Source organism: Azolla caroliniana, unplaced genomic scaffold (assembly GCF_043228905.1).
Source record: "Azolla caroliniana isolate FFs.n. ecotype wild unplaced genomic scaffold, voAzoCaro1.0.p SCAF_17, whole genome shotgun sequence".
NCBI classification, from domain to species: Eukaryota; Viridiplantae; Streptophyta; class Polypodiopsida; order Salviniales; family Salviniaceae; genus Azolla; species Azolla caroliniana.
In genome coordinates, this window is record NW_028230452.1 from 16,558,823 (window position 1) to 16,582,136 (window position 23,314).

General features: G+C 36.7%; 3 protein-coding genes across 6 annotated transcripts; 2 read left to right on the forward strand and 1 right to left on the reverse strand.

The window, feature by feature from the left end:
• The first annotated feature begins 1,881 nt into the window (after positions 1-1,881).
• On the forward strand, positions 1,882-6,084 carry LOC147853309 (putative glycosyltransferase STELLO2). The gene is made up of 3 exons (XM_087333530.1): positions 1,882-3,824; positions 3,971-4,097; positions 5,385-6,084. The coding sequence occupies exons 1-3, from the start codon at positions 2,086-2,088 to the stop codon at positions 5,868-5,870; spliced, it is 2,352 nt and encodes a 783-aa protein (XP_087189656.1). The 5' UTR covers positions 1,882-2,085; the 3' UTR covers positions 5,871-6,084.
• Positions 6,085-11,145: 5,061 nt separating this feature from the next.
• LOC147853310 (short-chain dehydrogenase reductase 3b-like) lies at positions 11,146-12,929 on the forward strand. Of its 3 annotated transcripts, none has more exons than XM_087333535.1 (2): positions 11,146-11,289; positions 11,999-12,929. In XM_087333535.1, the coding sequence occupies exons 1-2, from the start codon at positions 11,246-11,248 to the stop codon at positions 12,795-12,797; spliced, it is 843 nt and encodes a 280-aa protein (XP_087189661.1). In that variant the 5' UTR covers positions 11,146-11,245; the 3' UTR covers positions 12,798-12,929. The 3 variants fall into 3 exon arrangements, with proteins under 3 accessions (XP_087189661.1, XP_087189659.1, XP_087189662.1); XM_087333533.1 differs by having other exon boundaries at positions 11,147-11,289; positions 11,996-12,929; XM_087333536.1 differs by lacking the exon at positions 11,146-11,289 and adding an exon at positions 11,393-11,748.
• Positions 12,930-18,205: 5,276 nt separating this feature from the next.
• On the reverse strand, positions 18,206-23,010 carry LOC147853311 (uncharacterized). Of its 2 annotated transcripts, XM_087333531.1 has the most exons (12): positions 22,623-23,010; positions 22,151-22,270; positions 21,618-21,696; positions 21,069-21,172; positions 20,829-20,891; positions 20,489-20,615; positions 20,087-20,209; positions 19,479-19,627; positions 19,026-19,103; positions 18,892-18,948; positions 18,700-18,780; positions 18,206-18,613 (listed from the first exon to the last, which is right to left on the reverse strand). In XM_087333531.1, the coding sequence occupies exons 1-12, from the start codon at positions 22,959-22,961 to the stop codon at positions 18,518-18,520; spliced, it is 1,416 nt and encodes a 471-aa protein (XP_087189657.1). In that variant the 5' UTR covers positions 22,962-23,010; the 3' UTR covers positions 18,206-18,517. The 2 variants fall into 2 exon arrangements, with proteins under 2 accessions (XP_087189657.1, XP_087189658.1); XM_087333532.1 differs by lacking the exon at positions 18,206-18,613 and having other exon boundaries at positions 18,700-18,789.
• Positions 23,011-23,314: the final 304 nt, after the last annotated feature.

The window sequence follows — 23,314 nt, forward strand, 5'->3', positions numbered from 1 at the left end:
CAAGTGCATGCCCTCACTTTTATGCATTCTTATCTATGCTTTCATGCTTGCTTGTATCCACCTTTGCTTCCTAGACTCGTTACTCCAACTTTATGCATTCATATGCACAACAATGACTGAATCATATATGGATAACTAATGTATTCCCAATTCATGTGGGTATTTAGAATGACATGGAAAGTATCATGTCACTTAAAAAACAATAAAATACTTTTAAGGTTGAGGGGTCTAAATTGTTGTATACATTATTGATGGTGAGTTGGGTGAGAATGGTTGTCAAATACCCTCAAGCTGCTAGCCTCACTTACCTTAATCTCGCTTCCTAAATTTGTTCCTCCAACTTTATGCATTGAAATGCACAATAGTGAGACAATTGTATATGGAAACCTAAGGTATTCTCAATTCATATGGATATTTAGAACCACATGGAAAAGCTCATGTTTCTTCAAAAACAATTAAACACTTTTTAGATTGTTCAATGTCCCAAACCCTCGATTAGGCTGAGATGTTCATATTGTCATACACCCTATTGATGACAAGCCCGATGAGATTAGTTGTCCAACCCTCTCAAGTTGTTGACCTCACTTGCCCTAATCTCTTGAACTCCCACGCACCTCTCTTGAAATGGCAAGCCTCAATAAGACGCTGACACACAACAAGGGAATAAATCACAAGTAATAGACTAACCATGCGTTGATTAAAGAGAGACGCCACCACAATGCATACAGTTAATAATTAGGTAATTAACTAAGGGTTAATTAGTATCTAATTATGTGAATAGTTAATCACTTATGTGATTAAGCCGCGGAAGATTATGTGTTCCCCTTTTCTTGGTCTCACACTTGGCCTTTAGTACCAATGTTGATACCTTCGTAGGTAGTGCTATGTGCAACGGGTACTTAACACTACACATTAAAATGCACAACACTGACCCAATCATATATAGACAACTAAGGTATTCTCAATTAATGTGGATGTGTAGAACCACATGGAAGGCATTGTGCTAATTAGAAAGCAACCAAATACTTTTTAGATTATTCAATGGTTCGAACCCTCAAAAGTGGGGGTTAGATTTGAACATGTGGCTTTCATTTGAAGGACCCACATACTTAATAATTAAAGCCATAAAAGGCATATAGGAATAGATCCCCGAGCTACAAGTTTCGTCTTCTTAAAACAGTTTACAAAAATGTACGATTACGACTGCCCAAAGTATCGGAAACACATGCTCGGATCTTCGTCGATATATTTCCTATATGTTCTCGTCAAAAAAGCGATGCTTCGAATTCGTGTCACGACATTACAAAAGCCATTGCGAAACTTAGAAATGTGGGAACATTCAGGCTCCTCCTCCCCTGGAGTTTACCAAGGCCCCCACTAGAAAACCCTAGCATTAACACGACCCCACACGCACATAGAGAGATACACACAAAAACACACACACACACATGGGTATCGATCACTACTCTGTTTTCGGTGATCAACGGATCATTTGTGATCATGCACACGCACACACACACACACACAGGTATCGATTCATTACTCTATTTTCGGTGATCGATGGATCATGTGCACACACACACACACACACAAAGAGAGAGAGAGAGAGAGAGAGAGAGAGAGAGAGAGAGAGAGAGAGAGACCCCCATCTCTTCTTCTTTTTGAGTGTGAATGGGGACATCACAACTACCATTCTGTGAAATGTATTCTGTGAGTGAAGAATGAATGTAAGGAAGAAAGGCTACTAGAAAATTGTCTGAACTTTGAAGAATTAAATGTAATTGAAAGAGCTTTCTGTTCTGTTGTGGCAAAGCTCTCTCTCTCTCTCTCTCTCTCTCTCTCTCTCTCTCTCTCTCTCTCTCTTCTTTCTCCTTCTCTTCTTACATCAGAGCTGCTTTTTCCCTCCCCATTTGTTCATGATGGATCCATCCATGGCCTGCTTCCATCGATTCAGAATCGCCCATTTACCCTACTGACCTCCATTCCCTCCAAATGCTGCTGTTTTGGATCGGTCTCTGTCTGATCTGAAGAAAATAAGAAAGAAGAAGCTTGATTTTTCTCAACCTCTCCCTCCCTGTTCTCACAATGATGGTTCAGGATCGCCCAAAGATCCTTAAACATGAAGGAACAGATGCATACAAAGACGAGGAAGAAGAAGAAGAAGAAATGAAAGATTCAGATGCTCTGTTGCTCTCAACATCTAAACCGACCCCATCTGTGGGTGTCTTGGATAAGCTAGCCAACCATGTCTCAAAGGTAGTTGTGATCTCTCTGATTTTCTTAAGTGTTTTCATTTTGATTCTTGTGAGAAAGCACAGTGAAACAGGGGCTGTTCTCTGTATCGAGTCTCAGATCTCCAAAGAAACAGAGGAAGGCTATGGCAACATACCTTATCCATCTGTAAACTTTAGAAACATTCAAAGGATGGTAGATACCAGTGTATTTTCTAATATTCACTCAGAGAATTGGGTTGTTATAGCAGTCTCTGGCCCTCCAAGAGAAGGGATTTACTCCTTCTCTAAGCTAAAAGGATGGAGAACAGTAGCAGTGGGTGGGTTAGAGACCCCAATTGATTGGAATGTGAGCGGCATTATATACCTTTCCCCTCAGATTCAAGCCACTTTGCCGTATAGAATCATTCCTCATCTTCCGAGCAATGCTCTTGTTAGGAAGAGTGTGGGTTATCTCTTCGCTATCCATCATGGTGCGAAGAGGATCTATGATGCGGATGAGAATGCATCGATGCTCGAAGATGACTTTAGTGGGACCTTTGATCTCGAGCTTAGTGGTGCGAATAGCCGGCGAGAGCCTCTCTTACAATACTTATCATTGATGAATCGAACATGTATAAATCCATACATACATTTCGGGCAGAGATCGGTGTGGCCACGAGGTTTGCCTTTGTCTCTTGTGGGTGATATCAACCCTGAGGTTGCGTATGGGCAAGTTTTTAGTGGAAAACAATTCATTCAACAAGGGCTTTCATTGGGTCTACCTGATGTAGACTCTATATTTTATCACACGAGGAAATCTGGGATTAAACCCTTTGTTATAAGCTTTGATCGCCATGCTCCCCCAGTCGCACTTCCTCAAGGATCATTGGCACCTTTGAACAGCTTAAACACACTTTTTCACTCTGCGGCATTTTGGGGTCTTATGCTTCCGGTCTCGGTAAGTGTGAAAGCTTCGGACATTCTTCGAGGTTATTGGGCACAACGGCTTCTTTGGGAGATCGGTGGACAACTAACCATTCATCCGCCATCTGTATACAGACTAGATACAATGTCTCCCCCTTCTTACGAGGATGAAAAAGATATGCATAAAAATTTGGATAGGTTGATGGAATTTCTAGTTTCGTGGCGATCTAAGAAATCCGGTATATTCCAAAAGGCATTGCATTTGAGTCATTCAATGGCTGAAGCAGGGTTTTGGTCAGTACAAGATGTTATCTATACAGCTGCATGGCTTCAAGATCTCTTCTCTATGGGCTACACACAACCACGTGTAGTTGCACTAGAAATTGAAAGTGGAGTCACATTGACACATACGGAAGAGCATAGAGAATTTACACCAATAAAGCTCCCTTCAGTTCACTTGGGTGTCGAAGAAACAAGTGCAATGGGCTCAGAAATGGAAAATTTGATCAAATGGAGAAAATTCTATGGAAGTATAGTACTTATATTGGAGTGTTCATGGCCCCTCAATCATTCAGCTCTCGCTTGGAAAATGCTATATGGTAGGATGTTCAAAAGTGTGGTTATGCTATCTGCATACAGTGACAGTGACTTTGGAGTGGAAATGGTTGATGCGACACAGAGTTACAAGTAAGGATTTAGTGATAATAGTGGATTTTTGTGTTTTTTTTTTCTGTAAAATAAGTGCCATTGTTCAAATAAAAATTTCATCTGAAATTCGATATTCTTTAACGGAAATCTCCGACCATATATCGTTTTGTCACTCTACTCTACAGAGTGTTGCCGCCCATTTTTGAGAAGTTTCCGAATGCGGAAGGGTTCTTGTTCTTGAAAGATGATGTCATACTCAATTACTGGGCATTGCTTGCAGCGGATAAGAACAAGCTTTGGAGCCTCCACAAGGTTACATTCTCTAACTTTTTTGGTCTATATCATTTTTGTAGAATACGTAGCATACAATACGTGTAGAATACGTATGCTAAGTATTCTAACTTTTTTTTAAAAATACTTGGAATACCTATTTTATAGATAAAATACATAAAATACGTTAAATACTTAGAATATGTGTAGTAGAATACTTGTAAAATACATTAAATACTTCTTAAATTTTAAAGTTTTGTTTTCCAAAGAAAATAAATTTAAAACTTTTTTGAAATGATAAATACTTGTCAAATGCGTAGAATACGTGAAATTTTGAAAAATGGCAGTTCTAAAACGTAGAATACTTCAGAGTATTCTAAAATGTATTCTAAACGTAGAATTCGCGTTTTTTAACATCAATGGTCTATATATAAAATTTATACCATGTTCTGCTCTTATTCTCATCAAAAACCATGAAAATAGGTATGGACATGAACAAGAACAATAGCCTTACTTATTTACCTAAATGGCATCACCAAAAACATAGGAAAGCGGACATGATTCATAACAGATAGTTGAGATGATGATGATTGTCACATATAGCTAGAGTCTATATCTGCTCCGTGGATTAATTATAACCATGTTTTATGTTTGTTACTCTTTAATCTCATCCTAACCCTTCATCAAAATCTTGTTACACTCCATAACAAAGCAAAAATTACAATATATCTAGAGTCTATATCTGCTCCGTGGACTAATTATCACCATGTTATTTGTTTGTTACTCTTTAATCTCATCCTAACCCTTCATCAAAATCTTGTTACACTCCATAACAACGCAAAAATTACAATATATCTAGAGTCTATATCTGCTCCTTGGACTAATTATCACCATGTTATTTGTTTGTTACTCTTTAATCTCATCCTAACCCTTCATCAAAATCATGTTACACTCCATAACAACGCAAAAATTACAATATATCTAGAGTCTATATCTGCTCCTTGGATTAATTATCACCATGTTATTTGTTTGTTACTCTTTAATCTCATCCTAACCCTTCATCAAAATCTTGTTACACTCCATAACAACGCGACTCTTACAATATATCTAGAGTCTATATCTGCTCCTTGGATTAATTATCACCATGTTTTATGTTTGTTATTATTTAATCTCATCCTAACCCGTCATCGAAATCTTGTTACTCCATAACAGCACAAAAATTACAATGTTATGTTGTTGCTACTCAAAATCACAAAACAATTTCTTTTTGTAAAAACTGATTTTATTTATTTACATATAGATGGATTGAAATATGTGTTTTTTTTTCAGATCACCAACTCATGGATACAACCGAACCTCTATAGAGAGGGTCCTGCGTGGTATCAGAAGAGCAACATAAGGAGAACTGTGCAATCAGTAGTGAAAAAGTTACCACAACCTTACAAATCGACCTATCAAGCAAACATAGACAATGGTCACTATGCAGTATGCAGATCGAATGTTTTCTACATCCCTCATAGGTATGTATCGGATTTCACGATTCTAACCTCACTGGGTATTGATGCCGACCTTCGCCATGAAGTAGCCATCCCCTTATTTCTCCTCTCGATGGACTTGAAACAACAGTTCGATGGGGTAGCCTTTAGTGATGTTATATACAAACCCAGTGATCGAGACGGTTTGTCAGGGTCCGGGATTTACTCCACTCGACCACATGCTTTTTATCCATGGCATGCGAAAAATGAGGTCGATATCCAGACAATTATCAAGGCCATGAGTGCACGCGACTCTCTTCTCTTGAAATTTGTCCCATAAAATGAAGAGCCTAAACCCTAAACCTTAAACCCTAAACTCTAAACCCTACCTAATCCCTAAGCCCTAAGCCCTAAGCCCTAAGCCCTAAGCCCTAAGCCCTAAGCCCTAAACCCTAAACCCTAAACCCTTCCTATGGCTTCTTCTTTTTTGTAAAGATAGTTTGTTATGCACTTGTAAAAAGAAAGGAAAGAAATGTTTGAAAGTGATTGTGAAAGCGATTTAAATCCGTTTGATTCTTTGCTATATGGAAGAACGAACGTGTTAAAAAACATGTTTCTAATGAATCACGCACATTCCGAACCAGCGTGTCGAACAAGACATATATGAGAGACTGCATTTCTTTTGTGGTAGGTACCTTGAACAAAAAGAAAATGAAAGATGGTAGGACAAGATAATAGCGGTTAAAATGTGATGTGTGGCATGGACCAACTTCCTTAATATATAACCAACTTGAAGTCAGAGAAACGCACGATTTTCATGTTTGGGGTCATGCAATTGTGTTAGTGCAAGTTGTTGCCTTCTAGATGTAGAGAATTTGATTCCACCACGTAGTACATAGTGGGAAGAGCTTGGAATGATCTTTAGTATGAACCAATTTGTGCCACGACTTGTCGAGTCGGAAATTCATGTTTCTTGTCAAAGACTACATTCTTTTCTCTATGTAGTGGCCACTATTTGCACGTTGGTTTTCTTGATGTTCAATTATATCCTATTGAGCTTGTTTATATCATTTAATATCTACTACAGAATAAATCAAATATCAACAAAAAAATGTAGAATTTAAGCGACATACATGATATGATGACCTTTGATCTTTTATTTATTTCTACACAGAAAAGAACATACATTACACTTCATTTGTTTCTATATGTCGTATTTTATTATGATGATAAAAAGCCCAATGCTCCCTTTGTATGAAAGAGAACATACTTGATATATCGGCCTCTTCTAGGATTTGTTTTGTAAAGAAAGCAACAAACACAAACATTTTCTTGTTTGTTGATGAAGATTACACATGGCTATTCATGTATTTCTTGTTTTTGCTTTACAATTTGCCTTCTATTATTGCATTTTTCCAAGTTGGTTGTACATGTGTTCCACTCATTCTCCTCGTTTATTTCAGTGTTGGAAAATCATATATAGATCTTTCAAATTTCAGAATTTTTGTACAAGAGCATTTGAAGCATGCTTTCTCTATGAATCCTCTTGTATACATGTATTTGATTCGATTGTGTAGGAAAACACATTGTGTCTTTGCATATGCTTGTGTACATCTCGAAATATGTATGTAGCAATGACCAGCACTTACAAATCAAGTTGGTTATGGACAAATCCTATTTGGTCCATAGAAGTATGTTTAAGTCGTAAATAATTATGCTTTAGGACTAGAGTTCTTTACCTCATGTAATGTATGATGCATGTTAGAGCGTCACAATATGAAAAGAAGGACCCAATCTTCTTAGTTCACTCATGTACGGAATGTCAAAACAAAATCCCTTCTATAAGAACATGCATTCAAATTTGGTAAAGTATCAAATTTGAAAGGATCTCGGCACACCTTTATTAAAAATATCAAAGGAAAGATATTTTATCTTTTGAATCTAACCAATAAAGCAATCAAAGCAAAGGGCGCCGATTGAAATTTGTTGAGTATGCATTCATAATAAACATCGAAACGAGTTAATTGCTAATGAAAAGTTCTCAGGATATGAAGTTAGTAAATGCTTGATAGTTTTTTTTACCTAGTTATGTGGTGATATTCCTAAAGCTCGAAGGGGACATTTCAAGTATTATTTGCACTAGAGAAGTGTATTGGAATTTTTCATGTAAAATCTTTCTACAACATAGTCATCAATAATCACAACCCACAATGTTAATGCAAGTAAACGACATTTGTATATGCCCATTCTTTGATTACAAAAGGGAATTACTAATTTTACTCATTTATTGTGAAAGGACAACCACGTCTCTTAGATATCACTTTCTATAAGTTTACCACAAACCATTCGAATCATATTTTTGTTGCAATTGCTCATAGGCCCCCCTTGCAATTTGTTACAATAGTAATAGCCATCTCAACTTTATTGAATGCATTCGACATCGTCTACATTGGCAACTTCTTATAAATGTTCAATGTAGCTAGTAAATGGCAATAGATTTTCATTTGTAGAGAATCCATGGGTAGTGATCAAACTTGTAGCCTTATCAAAATTAAGGATACTAATATCTCATTGATAACTATCAAAATGCTATTCTACACTACTAAACATATCACACAATTGACGTCACGAAGAAAAGATTAAGAACAAGAAAGAGGCATGTTAGTACAAGGGTCTATGTATAGCCTAACCTCAAGCCACACCATTAATTATTGAAAGAGAAAACTCTATAATGTACAACATCAACATCTAACATTATGCCACACGATTAACTATAAACTAAAACCTCTCTTATTTACAAGGAAAAATGGAGTTTCTCCTTGGTTCCTAGAGATGCATTGATGTTTACACATGAATAATCATATTGTCTAGCAATTATATAGGGATTCAACGCAATGAATAAATAACATGAATTGTCAAAAGACTGATTCTTTCTACAATAGAATTACAATAGGAGACATGATAAGACTAAACCATCAATAATCATAACTTATCTAGGACACATTAATTGTGGTCTCTGCTTTATAAAAGAAAGCTAGCATATTAAGGTATGATACACTATTCTCCCACAATATTATGCAACACATAAAATAAAGGATATGTGGATTGTATTTGCAAAGGGAAACAAGGAGACTTACATGGTACTCACATGTTAGGACACGATAATCTTGAAGCAATTCACACCCACAAGTTATCTGTGGAGTGATAGATGTTCTGCATTGACTCTATGATGAGAATATACATGCTCCTAGGTGAGCCGTCAACTTGAACTATTACTAATCATGGAGTAAGAAATTGTCACTCATCCTTCAATGCAGTCATCCTAGAGTACGTTTATATGTCAAAATCACATATACGCCCTTTTTCTAACCACCATAAGAGGAATGCATCAAAGTTTATTCTACAAAAAAGAAGCCCCAAAAGTGAGGTCTTCAATTCCATACTTTCATGAGCTACGGACCACGGTTTCAAATTATGGCCTTCTTTTTTCTAAAGTGGATCCCAAATATCACTTAATTCCCTTGCATGCCATCTACAATGTGTTCTAACTTCTAACAATAATGGCTTTACTAAAAGTAATTTCATATTGGTATCATAAAATTATTTGCACATGGCACATGTAGAAAATACATTATGCATACATGTTTGCAAGTGGATTCTATACGCTTGGATTCTGAAAATCATATATAAGATGACGAATACATACACGTGCAAAAGGTCTTCATACTATTGCTTTTAGAGTTGGATATATTTATCTTTTTGTCATGTATCAATGCAATAAGTAATGCACCCCAACATTTAGGTGTGCACATTAAAGCCTACATTACTTTGTGTCATACCATGAATACTTCTTAGGTATCATGTAGAAACTCAACCCTTTTAGAGGGCGTGCTGCATGAATATTCTTCTATTTGAGGTAATGAGATTAAAGCATATATGGACCCATAACAACACAAACATTTTATATTTCAATTGAAGATTCCCTAATTTCAGCTATTCAAATGTAGGAAGGTTATTTTGTAGATCTCCTAATTGTGTGACAACTTTGAAACCAATTGGAAATAAGCACTATTCTTTCTTGTTCCGGTCTAATAGCATTCAACGAAGAGGTTAACACTTATGAAAATCCATTTGTTCTTATTTTTTATGTTTGCTACAAATGCAATGCACGCTTATGGAAATGTTAACAATGTGCACTTAGTGGAACTAAGCAATATTCTTTCTTGTTCTAATAGCAAATTCAAATGCCCACTCAACATACCCCACTTCCGCATTGAGTTTGTGGGGACGTCAAATCTAAAAAATGGAAGAAATTACTAAATTTAAGATAGGTCTTTGTCTTATAAGTTTTCCTATCACTGGATCAAAATGTATCCCGGAGAGAAAGAGATAGATCAATATGAAGCAAAAAGTTTGAAGGAACATTATTATATGACATTATTGCTCTCAATTATAGGTTCAATCATGCTCCCATGTGATATATTGTCCAAATTTTCCCGACTTTTGCTTGTGTCCTCATCTCTTATTCATATGGATATATTCTCATACCACAAGTATCGGATATGGGTTGATCATAACTTGAACCTTCATGACAATCAATTTAGATTATGCATAAAGTAGATCTACAACCTTGGAACAAAAAAGAAGAGATTTTTGTTGTAGGAACTTTGGAAAGCAATACCACTATTGTTGAGTCGACGCTTAGGTTGTTTAATGCTTATTATGCTCTCCAACTCATTGTTCCAATAATCTACTCCACTCTTATTATACTGACAATATCATAGGGTGCCTTTCTATGGAGTATCCTTCGTATCTCCTAGAAATTGTTCGCATGCGGAGAACATGGATCCACGTAGTAACAATCGACAACAGTTCAGTTTGAACCAAACTAAACCACGAAACTATGGCATAATGGTTTAAACAGTTTGATGGTTTAGAGTTGCCAGTTGATTATGTTTTTAAACAACCTTTTCATTTTCAAGCCTAATTCTCACATTTTAGGAAAAATCTTTAAATTTTGAAAAATTTAAAATTAAAATAATGAGAAATTTAAAATTTAAAATTTGAATTTTGACCTAACTTGAAAATCGAAATGGAACCACAAAACCACGGTTTAATCGTTTAAAAGTTTGAATTTTTTGTAACGGTTTGGTTTAAATGGTTTTATGGTTTGGTTCAAGTTTCAAAATTTTTAAATGGTTCGGTTTCAAACCGGTTCGATTTTGACACTCTCAAACCCAACCGAACCAAACCGTCGCTGATTCTTAACACGTAGTGCGATTCGCGAATATATGTTGGTTGTTGGAATTATGTCGAGAAGAAAGCAAAAGATTAGTGCACACGTGTGCAAAACAAGAACGCTTCTTGCTAAGAAAACAAAGATAATCGATGCTCGTACAAAAACGAGCATCAGTTGACGCAATACGTGTATGTACTATACGTGTATGTACAATACGTGTATGTACTATACTCTATTTACATGTGTATACACCCTAGTCCACAAGGAAGTGTATACATAATTGATATATATATATATATATATAGGTACATACATGCATAATGTATATGTATATATATAGATAGAGATAGATAGAGATAGATCTATAGATATGTATATAATGTGTGTGTATTACTAATAGGAGTAGTAGAAGGGCTATTATCACTCTCTCTTTCAACCCTTTTTTTAACTCTCTTTCTTTCTCCAAGAAAGGAAGGATGACTACCAACACTTACATCTCTCCATCATCGTATACCAAAAGGTATCAAAGTTTCTCCTCTCAATTCTCATAAACTTGTATCCCACACACATACACATCCTTCACAATTTGTAGTCTTATTATGTCAAGCATATGTTTATGTTTATGTTTATGTTTAATGGACCTCTCTCTCTAACTATGGTTTAATAGCTTTCTTCTAATATTAGGCTTTACTTGATTACATTTGCTATGCCTTCTCTCTAGTAAACCCATACTTCAACTATGTTGAGTCATTAACTTATCTATGCTCGAGATTCGGTTTTCGATGTAATCACCAAACCTCTTATTATATAAATCTTCATGGATCAACCTCCTTGGACTACTCCGTAAATACTCCAATGTTGTGGCGCCCTATCGAAGAAACTTCTCCTCGACCACTCGAATAACATACTGGAGAAATCCTTGTTGTGAACACAAATATGCATCACCCATACCACATATACCCATGATGCATCCAGCTAGGTTCGAACCCACGACCGAAGTACTAAAACCATCATTTGAGGGATTGATTGTAATTATGAATGATGGTTTGAAGTAAAACATGTTTAACTTCTTTTGTGACAATACCATTGCACAATATATAAGGATGAGGAATTATGTAGGTATATGCCATTAAAAGTGATGGAATTATGTATGTATATTTACCAAAATGATCATCATTAAGTGTTGGGAATTCCCTCATTTTTGTTGTAAATTGTGAATGTAGTAGTAGATTGGAGGGCAAGGTGGCCATCATCACAGGTGGGGCTAGTGGCATCGGGGAGGCGGCCGTGTGCTTATTTGTCGAGAATGGGGCCAAAGTAGTGATTGCAGACATCCAAGACAAGGAAGGCGGGCGGTTGGCCGAGAGCCTCGGACCCGACTCATGCGTCTACCGGCATTGCGATGTGACCATGGAGCATGAAGTCAAGGACCTAGTCGCGTTCACACTCGACAAGTGGGGCAAGCTGGACATAATGTACAACAATGCCGGCATCATAGGGCGCATGACCTCGGAAGATGTTGGGGGCCTTGACATGGAAGACTTCGACCATGTAGTGGGTGTGAATGTGCGTGGTATGGCACATGGCGTGAAGCATGCGAGCCAAGCTATGGTGAGGTCCGGGACCAAAGGATCCATCATATGCACCGGGAGCGTGTCTAGCACCACGGCTGGCATGGCTCCCGTGGCCTATACGATCTCGAAGCACGCCGTCCTTGGCCTTGTCCGGGCAGCCTCGAGTGATCTCGGTAAGTTTGGGATCCGCGTGAATTGCCTCTCCCCTTGGGGTGTTGTCACACCCCTCCTAGTCAACTATATGCGGGATGCGTTCAATGAACCCTCGTTCACACCCGAAGACGCTCGGGCTTCTCGTGATTCCCATTCTAACCTCACCGGCCATTCTTTGTCCACGCTCGACATTGCAATGTCGGCACTCTATTTGGCTTCGGACGAGTCTCGGTTCGTGAGTGGCTTGAACCTTGTCATCGATGGCGGGTTTAGTGTCACTAACCCGATCCTTTTGAAGTGAGGGACATATGGTTTTATGTATATAGCTATCCTTCAAGATTATTTCTAGGGCCAAAGTTTCCAATCTTGATATGCACATCAAGTTTCATACCCAATGGAACATTGAATAATCAAATTGCTAGTTTTAGATAGATACATTTCTTGCACCATAATTCATCAAGTAAATGAAGACTAATATTGTCATCATTTTGGCATATACATTCATCTCAATGTCTCTAAACAAACTCCTCAATTTCATCATATACATTCATTTCAATTTGGGCAAATAAAGTCTCACACCTTGCTACATTATGTATTGTGTGTGCCTCAACATGCAACTACTTACCAAGCAACATCTAACTAATGTGCATTGCTTATGTAATTGTGGTATTTCTCAACGTCCTCAATTTCATCATATACATTCATCTCAATTTGGGCAAATAAAGTCTCACACCTTGCTACATTATGTATTGTGTGTGCCTCAACATGCAACTACTTACCAAGCAACATCTAACTAATGTGCATTGCTTATGTAATTGTGGTATTTCTCAACGTCCTCAATTTCATCATATACATTCATCTCAATTTGGGCAAATAAAGTCTCACACCTTGCTACATTATGTATTGTGTGTGCCTCAACATGCAACTACTTACCAAGCAACATCTAACTAATGTGCATTGCTTATGTAATTGTGGTATTTCTCAACGCGTTGCCAATTAACTCTATCCTACTTTGGTGATTCCAATTCTCACGCCTCATCTTTGTTTGACAATGTAATCTTTTCGACATTGATAAAAACAAAACATAAACAACATAATCATGACTCTATCCAAAATATAAAGAACTACCTTCCCGTTGCTTGTCTAAGTTTAACTCATACAATGACCCTTGAGCCTTTAAGTACAACATGCAAGTATCATGTTTGAATATCTTAATTCTTGCAGTTGCAACTACGTTCTTTAAATTGGGGAATAGATACAAGTGCTTGTTTTCTCAAACCTGTTATGGCTTTATTGAAAAATTGGATTCTTTAACATAGGTTGTCCAATATTTCATAACTCAAGGTGTTACATCTTTAAAGTTTCTATTGTTTTTGTTTAAAAGGAAAGGCATCACATGGGTTAAGCATTGAACTAAGACGATAAAATATATTTCCTCTTTTTTCCTTTTCTATATGGCGATTCAAAAAAAGTTAGAGATGTATAAAGTGTCCTTTTAATGGGCACAAGATGAACCTAAGTGTGGACAAACACATGATAGATGCATTTAATAACAAGAATCCACCAACATCAATGAAAGAGAAAAATAAAGGAAAAAGTCATCATAGAGAGGAACTTCCCCCCTTTCTTTCTAAACGTTTGCTCATTATACCTACCTAGTTTAATTGCTTTGTAAGAAAAATGTTTTGGCACTCATTCTCAAAGTACAAACTTTTAACTTCCTCAATAATTATAGAAACTATTGGGGGGATTGACCTTCAAGAGATTTTGGATGAGTTGCTCTTGTTGTTGTTTTGGCTTGACCAGAAAAACTTGTACTTTGTCTCGAATAGGAACAAACTTTTTGTATTCCAAAGCTCTTCTTATGAAGTTGTCGTGTTGGATAAAAGATTGGTTGATTCTTTGATATGAGGTCTTCTTTCTTTTGAGAAATAAAAAAAATCATTGACATTTGACAACTCTTTCGGTTGCCGACTCAAATATAAGCAACCCTATCATTGTAGACACTTTTGCAAATATCCACAAGCACTTCATTAACGTATACAATCATATCTCTTCTTGATGTGGATGCAATATCTCCTTTATAGTTTTTATTACTTCACCTTCAATGAAAATGCATGGGAAAAATATCTAAAAGCTTTAAAACGATCCATGAGGATTTTAAGGGGGAGTGAAGGGCCTACCTCAATTGGATAAAGTACTCGTGCTTAGAGAGGGTTGTTAATTTGAAACCTACTCAATATAAGGGGGATCCTTAGGTTGGAGAAGTTCTTTCATTCCTTTTATCATTTAATTCTTCTCCCTCGAATGTTAAAGGGATTGAACGATTGGGGACTTTAACAACCCTTCCAATAGGTTGCGCAAGAAAAGAGACGAATAAGAGAGAACATTTAACAACACTAAAATCGGGTTTGTAAATATTTTACATGCCTCTTGAAGCATGCTCTTTCATTACTCATAGAGCATTAAACACATGTGGAGACTCGAGAGTGAGAGGAATACAACGTTAAATAAACACCTACGCTCGCACATTGTTTGGCAGAATTTGTGCATTAAATGTTTATCTACTAAGTACTCACTAATTCATCAAAGGGCCACTATCGAATTGATGGTTATAATGACTAACTATTAGATGACCTAGTTAGTTCAATATTGCTTTCTCTCATGTAAATTTTTATGTGTATCGTGGGTGGTGATACATGGGTACTAAGTCATGTAGTCTTGAGAAGGGGTCGATGAAATAATACAACAAATGATTGAGTGAGAATAAGAAAGTTGACTCAAAATAAACAATATTCGAGAAGAGATCAAACCAATGCCTAAGTTCTCAAGGCCTTAAAAATGGTTTGCACACTTAAAAATGTTTCAATCTTAGTAGGTGTTGTGTTCTACGCCTACGATGGTGTGGCAACATTATTTTGCAAAATGTAAACATTATGTGAAGTTATAGAAAGCAGTAGAAGGTTCTTGAAGTTAATACAAAACTATCGAAGATTGTAGAGATTTATCTAACCATTCTTTCATCTTATCATTGTAGATTTGTGGTATAGGAATAAATTCATGTCAAGTTGTGATTCAATGTCTAGGTAAAACAGAACAACCTTGTAAGAAAGAGAGGGATGTCGTGGAAGTGAAATTTCCACAAATTTGGTGTATCCAAATTGTGGGGATGACTTTCTGGCCACTCACTCTTAATCCTATTAAAGTCTTCAAAGTTGTGGTTGTTAGAATTGAAGCAATCAATGAATTTGTTGTAAAAGTTGGTTGTGTTGAATTTCTTATGTTGTTTAACTATTGCAACATCTTCTATTGCCACGGATAGTGGTAATTTTTTATGCATAGAAGGTATGCAAGTGGGTCATTAAATTGGAGGGTTTTTCTAAGTGTAGCTTCTACTAGTCATTGTTTCTTGAATTTAAGTGTTGTGAGTTGAGCAGGACAAAGTGCACAATCTTTGTGCGTGTGTGATGGGTGGGATGTTTCTGTGCGTGTGTAGTGTAGTGTCATGATGTGGTGAGGTGTATGTGAAGGGAGAAAAGTGCCTAAATGTCAAGTTTACAATAGGCTAAGGTTCTCATTAGAGATGTAAGTCGAAGGAGATGAAAAAGAAACCAAACAATTGAAGTTGCAAGAGTTATCCCCCTGAACAATTGGACAAAGGTTCAAATCTCGTTAGGGCAACATAGAGGGGAAATGTTGTCTACATTGCACAATATATAAGGATGAAGTATGTGATAAAAACATAAGGAGAGGGACGCACATTTTGTGAATGTCCAATATCTCCCAAGGTGGAGTGACATGGAATGCTACAAAAAGGAAGTTCCTAATACCTATTTTGTTAAGAGGTCTCTTGTAAGTTATAAAAGGAGAAAGAACACTCATTGTCAATAGTTATTTTTTTGATTGATTTAGCATTCATGCTTCATTGGTGAACGGCAAAGGTTTGTGAGAGAACTACCATAACCAAGGCGAAAAGCCTCTAATTAGATACTAATCACACCAACTCTAAGAATACTCTTCCATATTTTTCTTTCGTTATTCTTGATCTCTCCTAAACATGTGATAGGGTTGATCATTGCAAAGGACTTAATTGTATCTTGTTGTCTAAGCCTTTTAGAATTATTGCAAACTGTCGGAAATATTTCCATCTTTATGTCTTCAAAGAAAGAATTGTAATTTTGCTTTTTGCAATTCATGATTGAATAAGATTGCCACAAAACTTTTGACGAAAATCCAACCAACATGTGTAACTTTGCACACAAATTTATGTTATTTTCAAGGAAGATGGGATTTTATCCATGCAATAAGGTGATCAGATTCTCATATAATTGTTTCCACAAGGAACATGACATGTTTTTTAGATCCAAAATACAAGTCAAAGGGAAGAAATTGCAAAGAAAAAGAAAGTTAACGAATGACAAGATTTGATCCTACAACACCAGATTCCAAAATATTTGATGCTCTTCTAATTGGCCAATGCTTGAGCTTCAAGCGATGGAATTTCCTCCAACATTTAAGAAAAGGAAAACCTTCAAATAACTTAATTATCTGAAGGTCCCAAGCCTTCAAGTAATCCCCGGGCTTCATGAAATTCCACGAAGGGGCAAAGAGAAACAAGCTCCCTAATGTTGATTGTTGACACAACATGGAACTAGAGGAAAGTGAAGGAGTAGTCAAGTTGCTCCCAAAAAACTTGCGTTGGGGCAAATGTTGCCACCACATTGTACACATACACATACACCAAGGTATGATTCATGTTGGAATTACTCCAAGGTATGATTCATGTTTGTTCCCCCGAGCAAACTCCATTCACACTATCAAGCTATTAACCTCATATATCTAGTCTTAACGAACTCACTCCTCTCTCATTGACAACTCCTAACTAAGAAATTGATTCTAGCCTTAATGGAGCTTAAGCATTCATTATATTGTTTCTATAAAATATACACTAATAAATACAAAACCCTAAAATGCAACAAACATGGAAAATTACAAGAAAAAGAAACATCCAATATTGAAAAACAAAGTAACCATAAAATTAAATGTGAAAGGAACTCTAAAACATTATAAGAGAAAACCATATTACACATCTAGAATCCCTTGTGAGAGGGGTTAAATTACAAGTAAGCAACATCCAAGGATCTAAAGTTTTGCTTAAATTCGACTTGAGAGCATAGTCCTTGGACTCTATTGAAACATAGATTGAAGAGAATGAGAGAAAGTTGTATGGTCAACATATTAGTGAGAGAGGTATTGCTTTTGTGGAAATTAAGGGAAGGTTGCCAAAACATTCAAGTTGATCCAAGGAGAATTACCTCCTATAAGAATGTGTGAGGCAAATAATCATGAAAATTTCAGTCATCCCCGTTACATTTATGTAACAGAATACATTTAATCCGCTCTTTATAACCTAGCTCATGCATTTTTTTGTTTCATTATGCAATGTATTGTAGTGTATCACAAATGAGAGTTTTTGGAATTTTTTTGCTTATTGAGGTACAAGTGTTGTAATGTGTGTGTGTTTGAAAATAATTATGGTGGCCACACACAATCGAGCATACATAGCACACTTCTATGAGATCATGTATGGTGCCCAAAGGCTTTTTTACTTTGATTGATTTTCCCACAAATTTTTGAGAACATTACAATTTACAACAACTTTGACTTATGTACACAAGTAGTACTCTTATCTTTGATCTGCTCTTTGTAGGCATTCAATTATTGTTGAATTTGGGAAATATTGTTCTTTTGTAGACGGCAACATTTTGCATTTTTTCAGCCTGCTACAATAGATCAAATGCATGAAATGATTTTCCAGTCTATTGAACAAAACCTCTTTGATTCAATCTGCTGTCCTTAATCTTGCATGTTTTTCTTCGATTTCAAGGTATAGCAAATGCCTCATATAACATGCTTTCAATTTTAGCTGCCATTTGTAAACTCCTCAATAGGATACATCTCACAAAGTCTACAACAAATAGGGTAAAACAGATTTTGCCATTTCGTCGGAGTAATAATTCTCTACAGCATCCATCTTAGAGCATGAACTCCAAGAAGGCAGCCAATCCCTGTACCGATCGCATATCCTAGTGTGCCAACCAGAACTGCTGGCTTGACCTGTAATGGATCAAATCCACCACCACTAGTTTTGTTTAATTGATGACTTCTCGATAGGCATTACTTAAAATGGGTTGAACTCTTACCAATTCTTGCCAGCCACGACAATTCGCCATTGCAGCTGCAGTTGCTGGACCGCCTATGTTGGCATTGGATGCTACTAACACCTAAAATAGCTACAACATAGTATAGTTATTTCTTTTTTGGAGAAATATAGACATGTCCAAAAACACCCACAAAGATCATGGAATGAAATCATAGATATATGAATTAACTACCATGCGCATTGGGAGTTTCAACCGGCTTCCGAGATATAAAATGACACCGAAGTGAACCTAAACATAAAAAACAATAAGAGAACATAACATAAAAAAAATGGTAGAGATTCATCCATTGTGTGATCTTCACTTACAGATATGAGTATAAGAATGAAGACCAGAAGTGGCCAACCTCCGATGAAAGCATCTTTAAACCCAGCGGATGCACCCACCTAGTAGTTCAAACTAAAAATCTTAGCCTTTATGCAATGCAACGCATGCATTTACGTGTACCAAATGCTCTTTGGAAGTATCAATGCATCTAATTAGTTGATGTGATCACCAATACAAGTAATCCTGAAAACTCTTCGTGTGAACACCCGTGCATCTCATTAACTAACCGTAGAAAGAAGAAAAGAGACTGGGGGAGCTCTAGATGCAAATGGAAAGAAAAACCAAGAAGACGATATGGGTATTATATATACAGATATAACCTAGGTCTACATCCAGAAGACCCAATATTCTTCCATTTAGTTATCTCTCAGCTAATTTGACTATGTTATTAAATGTTTTTCATATAGAACCAGCGAAAAAAATGGGTTCCTCACCACTGAAAAATAGAGAAGCATAAGACTTGAACCAATAATTTGGGACCCGGCAAATATTTTCACATTCGACGTCTGTGTTCCAGGATGCAACCTTGCAGCAATGGCCGAGAAACAAGAAGTAATCAATGCACTGATGGCTAGACCACTCCCTGATACATATCAATAACAAAAAAAAATTAGTGTTTATCACATGTCAGTTTGCAATGCTTTGAATTGCAGGCCTAAATATAAATTGTGCATTGTTAATCGTTTGAAACTTTTCCATTTGCTAAACACAATGGCTCTTAACGTTTCTTTTTTTTCGATAATATAGAGGCTGTGTGTGTCTGGTTGCCTGCAGTGTCCAGTGTAATGTGAAAGAAAGGCTCAAGGTTCTAACCAGAGGAATCCATAGCCTTCCTCCAACTAAGGGGTGAATTCACACACTAGAAGAGCAATCCTTTATCATGGGCCTTTCCAGACATTGCAAGTGCCATTCTGGATGTAGTCTAGGCACATATATGCATGCACAAAAACATATGGACTTCATGGCAACATCCTTTTGAGGTTTGCATACCATGATAACATAAAAAAGAAATAGAGAAAAACTTTTAGTGGACATAGTAAACCTGCGAATGAGGCAGGAAGTAATTTTGCGGCTGCATTGCCAATAGTGCAAGCAGCAGCTGCAGCTGCCAATGAAGTTGAGATTGTTTCCACAGTTGGTGGCGTACTATTCAACGACACATCTCCTGCAAATATGTCACACTCTTATAAGTATATATGCGGACATACATGCATGTATACAGACAGACAGACATATAGAACATAGTGTATGCATGTATGGATGTCTGCATGCATGCATGGATGGCCGGATGGATGGATGGATAGATGTATGTATGGATATATGGATGTAATGCATGTATAGCATGCATGGATGGATGGATGTATGCATTTACATATGTATTGGTTATGTATGTATGTTTATACATATATTGGTTATGTGAAAAATCAAGAAAATTGACAATCACCATCTGTTTCTGAGGTAGACTTTTCTAGCTTGTCTGGTATAAACATAATTACAGCAAAGTATGCCGCCATGGCCAGATTATCTGCAGCCATTCCTGCCGCTATACTTGTGGAAGATAATCCCAATGCCTAAAAACCAAAACCAAAATCGTCTTGGGAAAATCAGACTTGAAAATACACATAGAAACAATTCCATCACAAAAATGCAATATCAATTTGACAATCCAATTATAAAGATCAAGTTTTATTAATAAGGGACAGACATCCCTCAGTATCCATATACAACAAGAATTGATACTCCAAGAGTTTTTTAGTGACTCGTAGAATGCATTGACATTTTACTTGAGATGTTGCTGCATAGTTGATGGTACCACCTATATAGCTGGCACAAAGTGATGAAGCAATCTGAGAAAACCAAAATATGAAGGCGAATGGAAATTAATCCCTAGACTATTTCATGTATACACTTTCGTAACGATCAAACATATATAAAAGAAAATCCATTTGTCAAAGAGATGCATATAGATGATTGTCATTCAGAAAGAAAAACAGGTAACGTAATTTAAGGAGAAAATGATCTACCTTCCAGCCATCTTTTCCCATTGCAGGACCAACAATCTTGAAGGAAACTAAAGTTCCAATAATTGTTCCCAAGGCTCCATACCAGAAAGCTTTCAAGGTTAAACCTGATACCAAAATATACTACTGTTAATTCACACTGGCAAGGTTTTCGTTTTGGGGATTATTATGCGTATAACATACCTGAAGAGCGTGCATTATCAATCAAACAATCAATTGGAATTTAGAAGACACACAATTGATTGAGATAGGATAATTCTCTCGTATACAAACGGTACTTTCCTTCAAATATTTCTCCATGATGTTCACGCGAATGTAATTCATATTCAAATGACCTTATCTTAAAAGGATCGATAACCCTCCCAAATGTTAAATTCTTTCACTCAAGTTTGTTTCATAAGAAATACTATATCCTAAGTTTAAATTCTACATGAAATGAGTGTTTGACATATATGATTGTATTTACAGTTACCGCCCAAAACACTGATTTAGAGTCCAAGAAAATTTCTACATCTTAAAAGATGCTCATTTCAATACAATTAAATATCTCACCTGCGTCAACAAAAATGCCTCCAATGTCAGTCTCCAGAAGACACAATGCCACAGCCATAGGCATTAGTGATGTGCAAACCTGCAGTTTTTAATCATTCGAATTAAACAATCAGAGAATGACATAACATGCTGTAACTTGCCTCTGCGAACACAGTTCGAGTTGTGGCATAACTCATAAAATGCAATTATGTTTATTCTGGGTGATTGATCCCTTGCATATTGTTTGCATAATTAGTGGCACGATAGACTAAATGCGATTAAATTCATTGTCAGTCGTTGATCTCCAAATGGATTGCATATTGTTTGAAAAATTAGTGGCATGGTAAGCTAATCCTGTGTGTGTAAGAATTAGGATTCCATATTGAAGCTAGAGATAGATATATCAGGTGAAGGGATTTATCATTGCATTGTAGTGCCAGATATGATTTAGACACGAGACCCAATGCTCATGTATGCAATGGCATCATGATGATAAGATTTTTTTCGATGTCTCTAGAAGCTTCCAGACCTTTTTATATTACATTAGGACTTACAAAATCATAAGATGGGGATGTACTTGGTATAATTCCACCACTAGCCAATGACATTCCAATCAGCAATGTCACCAATGGGGCCGACAATTTGCTCCCCCACTTTGTTTTAGCTTCGACAACCTGCAAAACATAATTTTGACCACACATTTGATACAAGATTTTAACAAAAACACTCACCTTCTATTTCATTCTCTCAACAATTATACACACACACACACATAGAGAGAGAGAGAGAATAAACATGATTATGCTCACAATTCTTTATTTCTAAAGATACATTTAGACATAAAGAACGGCAAAGACTATTCTTCTCTTTTCTAAACAATTATAGACTAATTCTACACAAGTGATGATAATTAGAACCCTGAAAACAGCAAATTTGATGCAACTACTGTGGCACATTTGGGTAAAAAAAATGAAAAAAAGAAGTTGGATTAAAAAATGAATGTAAGTGTAATAAATCATATAAAACCTGGCCAAAAGCAGCTGATCCTGCCAGAATGCAGAAGAGAGTATGGGTGGAGTCGGGAGGGACAATCGCCAAGGAAGCTCGAGGAGAACTAGATACTCTTCTTCTGAAGGAAACAGGAAGAGGAATAGATACACGTCTTCTGAAGGGAACAGGGGAATGAGGGGAGGGGCCATAACAGAGAAACCCATGATGGTGATGGTGATGATGCACATACTGATGGTGATGGTGATGATGATGATGATGATGCCCATGATGCCCATGATGATGATGATGATGATGATGATGATGATGAGGCAGATACAGGGCAGTATGTGGTAAACCCATCATCATCATCATCATCAAGAATCAAGATTCAACAGCAGCAGAGAGTGATAGCATGAGCAAAGATAGAGCTATCATGAACATTGAGTTCATGGCCAAGTTTAGTTAGCTATACTATATGTACTACTAAATGTATATACCTAGCTACTATATCTTGGACCCCACGAACCCGTCCGTGGACCGTCGGTTCGATCTCTCGATTCGGCCTCTGAAGACGATAATAGAATCTATCCATCTATCTCTCGGCTCAAGTGCACGACATTTCGATACAGTTGCCCTTATGACACGCAATATATATATACAAGTTGCTTCAGATGCGTGAAAACACCTGATGGCCACTCTCTACGTGTGCTTGATCCGTGGTAATGCAA

Bases quoted from the DNA above. Each gene is read 5' to 3' on its own strand.
- LOC147853309 (XM_087333530.1), top strand. From the start codon at position 2,086: ATGATGGTTCAGGATCGCCCAAAGATCCTTAAACATGAAGGAACAGAT. The intron at 3,825-3,970 runs GTAAGGATTTAG...TCTACTCTACAG, and splicing joins GATGCGACACAGAGTTACAA to AGTGTTGCCGCCCATTTTTG. The intron at 4,098-5,384 runs GTTACATTCTCT...TTTTTTTTTCAG, and splicing joins AGCTTTGGAGCCTCCACAAG to ATCACCAACTCATGGATACA.
- LOC147853310 (XM_087333533.1), top strand. From the start codon at position 11,246: ATGACTACCAACACTTACATCTCTCCATCATCGTATACCAAAAG. The intron at 11,290-11,995 runs GTATCAAAGTTT...TGAATGTAGTAG, and splicing joins CCATCATCGTATACCAAAAG to TAGATTGGAGGGCAAGGTGG.
- LOC147853311 (XM_087333531.1), bottom strand. From the start codon at position 22,961: ATGATGATGATGATGATGGGTTTACCACATACTGCCCTGTATCTGCCT. The intron at 21,173-21,617 runs GTGAGATATTTA...TTTTGGTATCAG, and splicing joins AGGCATTTTTGTTGACGCAG to GTTTAACCTTGAAAGCTTTC. The intron at 20,210-20,488 runs GTGATTGTCAAT...ACATATTTGCAG, and splicing joins GTCTACCTCAGAAACAGATG to GAGATGTGTCGTTGAATAGT.